Below are 8,020 nucleotides of genomic sequence, written 5' to 3'. Positions count from 1 at the left end.
GGAATACTACGTCCGTTAGGTTCTCCAGCGGTTGTGGGAGAACCAGCTGTTTGTAAATGCTGAGAAATGTGCATTCTACTTACCCTCAGTTACATTCCTAGGTTTTATCATTAAACAAGGACAAATAAAATCAGAACCTGAAAAGATCTGAGCAGTTCAACAATGGGCGACCCACTACACTCAAGCAGCTACAATGGTTGTTAGGGTTCACTATCTTCTACCATAAATTCATCCACAATTATAGTCAGGTCGGTTTGCCACTTACCTCTCCCACCTCTACAAAAGCACCATTCAGCTGGACACAGTGGTGAGCTAACCAAAAAGTTAGCTTCGATATCCACTAATCCACTAACTGAAAAGTTAACTTTTATAACGCTAAACTGATAAACCACTAAAAAATTTAGCAGAAGCTACAGCTAACCCCTAACCGCTAACTTTCAGTATTGTCTCCAGTGCACTCTCAGCTACTGACATGCCGGTTTTTAGTTTAAGCACCGCCACCACTTCTGATTAGAATCAAAGACAATCACAAACCCAAAACAACCAACGAGTCAGCGCTTCTGTATATGTGCACTGCTGTAAGAAAGAATCATTTACATTCAAAAATACTGAAAAAAGAAAGCTGGTTTGACTTATGGTTTTGATTTATAAACCAAATTAATCTGGATAGTTTAACTACATTAATGTCAACTCTGTCATTTTTACAAAGTGAAAATATAACACATATCTTTCATTTTAAAATAATGCACTAATTCTGAGGTTTTGAACATTAATACACACAGATGCCAAAAGGCATTATGGGAAAAATAAACATCTGCTCATCACTGATTGGTTGATTCATTATATACTCAACAAAAATATAAATGCAACACTTTTGTTTTTGCTCTCATTTTATATGAGATTGTGGACAGTCTAAGGCACACCTGTGCACTAATCATGGTGTCTAATCAGCATCTTGATATGGCACACCTGTGAGGTGGGATGGATTATCTCAGCAAAGGAGAAGTGCTCACTATCACAGATTTAGCCTGGTTTGTGAACAATATTTGAGGGAAATGGTGATATTGTGTATGTGGAAAAAGTTTTAGATCTTTGAGTTCATCTCATACAAAATGGGAGCAAAAACAAAAGTGTTGCATTTATATTTTTGTTGAGTGTATATGAAAACCAACACACAAGTTATGTAACGTGTGTTGTTTTTACAAATAAATGTGTTTTTGTAAAATATGTTTTTTTTTTCACTTATTAAAAAAGGCATTTGCAAAACTGAAAATTCTGTTTGTTACGTTGTATTCAGCTCAACAACTGTGATATTTGGGCAGACTCTATTCCCACTGTCATCCAGTAGATTGCAGTGTACTATGCATTTTGACCCATATCACATGGTTTTTGAAGTTAGCTGAAAAGCTAATCCACTATCAAAAATGTTAGCGTTGCTAATTAGCAGTTAGCAGAACTGTGCCTACCACTGGCTGGACACACCTAGCTGACCAGGTATTCACCCATCTAAAAGACCAGTTCACCTCCGTTCCAGTTCTCATCTAGCCAGCTCCTAGCTGCCAATTCATGGTGGAGTTTGATGCCTCAGACAGCCAGGTCAGGGCCAGTCCCAACCCGTATGCACCCTGTTCTTGTCACTTGTCTCCAGCTGAGTTTAACTACGATGTTGGCAACTGGGAACTGCTAGCTATTAAGGATGCCCTGGAAGAGTGGAGACACTGGTTGGATTGGTCCACACATCCATTCATTCTCTGGACTAATCATAAGCTCGCCTACATTCAAAATGCCCGACAAGCCAGGTGGACCCTATTTTTTGGTCGGTTAAATTTTGTCATCACCGACAGACCCGGATCCAAGGACACCAAACCAGACGCCTTAGCCCAACAGTTCACCCTGGAATCACACTCAGGTACTCCAGAAAATATCATCCCCTCCTCAGTCTCTGTCCACTTGTTACCGGTCTTCCAGTCTCCCACGGCCACACAGTCATTCTCACGTAGACAATTCTCCAAGGTCACCCATTTTGTCCACCTCTCCAAGCTCCCTACGGCCAGTGAAACTGCTGACCTGCTGGTCCATCAACTCTTCTGTCTGCATGGTATACCGTTGGACGTGGTCTCAGGCTGTGGACCCCAGTTTACATGACAGGTATGGAAAGCTTTTTGTTGTGCCTTGGGGGCCACGTTCAGTCTGTCACTGGTTTTCACCCACAGTCCAACAGCCAGGCAAAACGTGTTAAGGAGGAGTTGGAGTCTTTGCTCCACTGTATCACCCCCAGGGACGCTGCAACTTGGAGTGACCACCTGCACTGGATTGAATATGCCCACAATTGTCAGGTGAGCATTTCCACTGGACCACTACACTATTTGAGTGCTCCCTAGGATACCAACCCCCGCTGTTCCCAGAGCAAGAGGAGGAGTTGGCAGTGCTGTCCATCCAGGCACATCTCCACCGTTGCCGCAGAGTCCTGTTGTGGTCTGGGGAATTGATTTGGCTCCTGTTTTGTTTTTCTCCCCTCCTTCCTGTGTTTCCCTGCCAGTGGAGCTGATCAGCACCAACACCTGTGGATGCAGCACACCTGCATCAAATCAGTGGCGCCTGCTTAAGCCTCGGCTGAACAGAAGGACGACGCCTGATGATTTCGATGCATGGAGTGGCAATACTGGCCTCAAGTTACAACCCTTGCTTTGACTGTATTCTTGACCTGTGAATTAAAATTTTATGTTTGTTTTTTTTCTGCAGCCACTATAGTTCCACTGACCCGCATGGTTTCCTCATACCTACAGCCTGTCCTCCAGTGTCTCCATCTCCTGGTCTTTGTCACTCACAGTATCATTATTTGATTGTCCAGCATCATTGTAATAAATAATTTTTCCTTAACTCCTGCCTTGCAGTATCTTGAGTCTACGTCTAGTTCCTGGTCCACCACAGCAGTGTGTGTGTGTGTGTGTGTGTATGTGTGTGTGTGAGTGAGAGAGAGAGAGAGCAAGTGCATGCACCACATCAAATAATAATTTCCTGAGTGGATCATGTCAAAGCCATAAAGTAATGACTAAAGGTTTATAAATCTGGGTCCAGCTGGACTGGACACAAAAAGCTGTCACCTCACAAGTAACAGTCAAAGATCACTGATGGATTTTAATCACACCTCTGCAATTATTACAGAAAAAACCTATTATGGACCAGTTCCTCACCTTGTAGCTGAGATATGTGATAAGCATAGTCTCCAAGAAACTTATTAAGGCCACTGTCACCTGGAACAGAGGAAGATACGTGAAGACAAACATAAAAAAAGAAAAAGTCATCTCCTTTGGATGCTAAATTTTTTTGTATTTTCATTTTAGACCATGCAGTGGAATAGGATTATTCTGACCTGTATTGCCCACACAGGTTCCCGTCTGTTTACCCAGAAAATACACTCCCTATCAAACAACAAAAGAAAAAAAAAAACTACATCAAACTTCTAGCTGAAACTCAACTGTGTGAAACTCCAACCAATACCCACCAGTTGATTGTGGATGAATCTGTTGTATTTGTCCAACTGTTGTTTCCACATATTGCACTGCAGAGGGAGGGAAAATAAAGCAATAAAAGAAACATGGAAACAGTGTGAAAATGTGATGAAAACATGCCCAGTGGGAAAGATTTCCCTCAATTGGAACAAACTCAATGCGTCTCCGCTGGCAGTGAACACTCAAGAAAATATCTGCAACTTCCACATGCCTTCTTAGAAAGTGTGTTTTGGAAAGACACAGAAAGCAAAAATCTTAACTTTTTTGTAACTGCACCACTGATTATGTCATAAAATGAAACATGAATACCAAACCATTTATAAGAGTGACAAATGGAAATATATTCTTTGAAGTAAGGCAAGCAACTGTGACATGACAGCACTGCAATCTGCTTTGTGCATAAATACACACACACACACACACACACACGCACCAGAGATTAAAGCACAAACAACAACAACAAAAAATCTTCTGAATGAAATTTTTTTTCACGGCCAAATCGCAAGTTGTTCACCATCTACCTTTTGAAAGAAACCCTTTTGCAATCGTATCCTAGCATTTAAGGTAAAACAAGGTGGAGACAGCAAAGAATACAGCAAATTGTTCTCCTTAAGTTTCACTCACTAACCATTGTTGCAGTTCTGTAATGCAGCCATCAAATTATACTAAGTCTTTAACCTACACATTAAGTAAATACTTCAGGGTAAACACATGTTAAGGGGACAGATTTTCTAGAGCTTTTATTTTATTCAAAATAAAAAGGGGGATGTCTCTTTTGGTAAAAGTGGACCTTTGTCAGCAGGGAGCCCTTTTGGGTTTTTGATGTCCAGGAATGCATTCTGGAGAGTTTTTTTATTACTTATTTTTTTATTAATCACCCAATTTAGTTGTACTGCTTACTGTATGTTGTATTAGTATTTTCTTTTGCACATTTTCACCTTTTCTTTGCCTTTAACCAAAATTGATATCACAACTGACAAGTTTGTTTGATAAGATTACTAACAACAAGAGCTGTAATCATTTTCAAATTTTTGGCTTCCCTCATACTAACTGACCTGATTTTAAAGCTAGAACCGCAAACAGACCCCAGTAATGCCAATCTTAGACATTACATAAAAAAAAAGATATTGCTTCACATCCCACTTTAATATACAGAAAAGTTAAATTAACTAAACTTTTCTTTATATGACTCATCAAATCAAATCAATTTTATTTATATAGCGCCAAATCACAACAGTTGCCCCAAGGCGCTTTATATTGTAAGACAAAGCCATACAGTAATTACGGAAAAACCCCAACAGTCAAAACGACCCCCTGTGACCAAGCACTTGCCGACAGTGGGAAGGAAAAACTCCCTTTTAACAGGAAGAAACCTCCAGCAGAACCAGGCTCAGGGAGGGGCAGTCTTCTGCTGGGACTGGTTGGGGCTGAGGGAGAGAACCAGGAAAAAGACATGCTGTGGAGGGGAGCAGAGATCGATCACTAATGATTAAATGCAGAGTGGTGCATACAGAGCAAAAAGAGAAAGAAACAGTGCATCATGGGAACCCCCCAGCAGTCTACGTCTATAGCAGCATAACTAAGGGATGGTTCAGGGTCACCTGATCCAGCCCTAACTATAAGCTTTAGCAAAAAGGAAAGTTTTAAGCCTAATCTTAAAAGTAGAGAGGGTGTCTGTCTCCCTGATCCGAATTGGGAGCTGGTTCCAGAGGAGAGGAGCCTGAAAGCTGAAGGCTCTGCCTCCCATTCTACTCTTACAAACCCTAGGAACTACAAGTAAGCCTGCAGTCTGAGAGCGAAGTGCTGTATTGGGGTGATATGGTACTATGAGGTCCCTAAGATAAGATGGGACCTGATTATTCAAAACCTTATAAGTAAGAAGAAGAATTTTAAATTCTATTCTAGAATTAACAGGAAGCCAATGAAGAGAAGCCAATATGGGTGAAATATGCTCTCTCCCTTCTAGTCCCTGTCAGTACTCTAGCTGCAGCATTTTGAATTAACTGAAGGCTTTTCAGGGAACTTTTAGGACAACCTGATAATAATGAATTACAAGAGTCCAGCCTAGAGGAAATAAATGCATGAATTAGTTTTTCAGCATCACTCTGAGACAAGACCTTTCTAATTTTAGAGATATTGCACAAATGCAAAAAAGCAGTCCTACATATTTGTTTAATATGCGCATTGAAGGACATATCCTGATCAAAAATGACTCCAAGATTTCTCACAGTATTACTAGAGGTCAGGGTAATGCCATCCAGAGTAAGGATCTGGTTAGACACCATGTTTCTAAGATTTGTGGGGCCAAGTACAATAACTTCAGTTTTATCTGAGTTTAAAAGCAGGAAATTAGAGGTCATCCATGTCTTTATGTCTGTAAGACAATCCTGCAGTTTAGCTAATTGGTGTGTGTCCTCTGGCTTCATGGATAGATAAAGCTGGGTATCATCTGCGTAACAATGAAAATTTAAGCAATGCTGTCTAATAATACTGCCTAAGGGAAGCATGTATAAAGTGTATAAAATTGGTCCTAGCACAGAACCTTGTGGAACTCCATAATTAACCTTAGTCTGTGAAGAAGATTCCCCATTTACATGAACAAATTGTAATCTATTAGATAAATATGATTTAAACCACCGCAGCGCAGGGCCTTTAATACCTACGGCATGCTCTAATCTCGGTAATAAACTTTTATGGTCAACAGCATCAAAAGCAGCACTGAGGTCTAACAGAAGAAGCACAGAGATGAGTCCACTGTCTGAGGCCATAAGAAGATCATTTGTAACCTTCACTAATGCTGTTTCTGTACGATGATGAATTCTAAACCCTGACTGAAACTCTTCAAATAGACCATTCCTCTGCAGATGATCAGTTAGCTGTTTTACAACTACCCTTTCAAGAATTTTTGAGAGAAAAGGAAGGTTGGAGATTGGCCTATAATTAGCTAAGATAGCTGGGTCAAGTGATGGCTTTTTAAGTAATGGTTTAATTACTGCCACCTTAAAAGCCTGTGGTACATAGCCAACTAATAAAGATAGATTGATCATATTTAAGATTGAAGCATTAATTAATGGTAGGGCTTCCTTGAGCAGCCTGGTAGGAATCGGGTCTAATAGACATGTTGATGGTTTGGAGGAAGTAACTAATGAAAATAACTCAGAACAATCGGAGAGAAAGAGTCTAACCAAATACCGGCATCACTGAAAGCAGCCAAAGAGAACGATATGTCTTTGGGATGGTTATGAGTAATTTTTTTCTCTAATAGTTAAAGTTTTATTAGCAAAGAAAGTCATGAAGTCATTACTAGTTACAGTTAAAGGAATACTCGGCTCAATAGAGCACTGACTGTCAGCCTGGCTACAGTGCTGAAAAGAAACCTGGGGTTGTTCTTATTTTCTTCAATTCGTGATGAGTAGTAAGATGTCCTAGCTTTACGGAGGGCTTTTTTATAGAGCAACAGACTCTTTTTCCAGGCTAAGTGAAGATCTTCTAAATTAGTGAGACGCCATTTCCTTTCCAACTTACGGGTTATCTGCTTTAAGCTGCGAGTTTGTGAGTTATACCACGGAGTCAGGCACTTCTGATTTAAGGCTCTCTTTTTCAGAGGAGCTACAGCATCCAAAGTTGTCCTCAATGAGGATATAAAACTATTGATGAGATAATCTATCTCACTCACAGAGTTTAGGTAGCTACTCTGCCCTGTGTTGGTATATGGCATTGGAGAACATAAAGAAGGAATCATATCCTTAAACCTAGTTACAGCGCTTTCTGAAAGACTTCTACTGTAATGAAACTTATTCCCCACTGCTGGGTAGTCCATCAGAGTAAATGTAAATGTTATTAAGAAATGATCAGACAGCAGGGGGTTTTCAGGGAATACTGTTAAGTCTTCAATTTCCGTACCATAAGTCAGAACAAGATCTAAGGTATGATTAAAGTGGTGGGTGGACTTATTTACATTTTGAGCAAAGCCAATCGAGTCTAATAATAGATTAAATGCAGTGTTGAGGCTGTCATTCTCAGCATCTGTGTGGATGATAAAATCGCCCACTATAATTATCTTATCTGAGCTAAGCACTAAGTCAGACAAAAGGTCCGAAAGCTGGAATGGAAGATTGCTGCTAATCCTCTGCCTCGGCCCGTGCTACGAGCGTTCTGGCAGTTAGTGTGACTCTGGGGTGTTGACTCATTTAAACTAACATATTCATCCTGCTGTAACCAGGTTTCTGTAAGGCAGAATAAATCAATATGTTGATCAATTATTATATCATTTACTAACAGGGACTTAGAAGAGAGAGATCTAATGTTTAATAGACCACATTTAACTGTTTTAGTCTGTGGTGCAGTTGAAGGTGCTGTATTATTTTTTCTTTTTGAATTTTTATGCTTAAATTATCAATTAAACTTAATTCAGAACTATAGTAAAGCTTAGGCACAGAGTAATACTGATTTAAACCTTTCAGTTGTCAAAATTATTATTATTATTATTAATTAGTAGTAGTAGTAGT

General features: G+C 39.9%; 1 protein-coding gene across 1 annotated transcript in view; it reads right to left on the bottom strand.

The window, feature by feature from the left end:
- The window catches only part of si:dkey-21e5.1 (potassium channel subfamily T member 1), a 312,548-nt gene that overhangs the window by 85,427 nt on the left and 219,101 nt on the right, over nt 1-8,020 (bottom strand). Inside the window, exons 5-7 of the mRNA XM_034170913.1 lie at nt 3,506-3,562; nt 3,374-3,422; nt 3,195-3,254 (exon numbers count right to left, since the gene is read on the bottom strand). Coding sequence (XP_034026804.1) covers nt 3,195-3,254; nt 3,374-3,422; nt 3,506-3,562 — 166 coding nt within the window. The remainder of the gene's footprint in view (nt 1-3,194; nt 3,255-3,373; nt 3,423-3,505; nt 3,563-8,020) is intronic.

The sequence above is a fragment of the Thalassophryne amazonica genome, chromosome 5, assembly GCF_902500255.1.
Source record: "Thalassophryne amazonica chromosome 5, fThaAma1.1, whole genome shotgun sequence".
In the NCBI taxonomy this organism is placed as follows: Eukaryota; Metazoa; Chordata; class Actinopteri; order Batrachoidiformes; family Batrachoididae; genus Thalassophryne; species Thalassophryne amazonica.
Note: the sequence above shows the minus strand (reverse complement) of the source record. Positions and strands in the feature narration are given on the sequence as shown.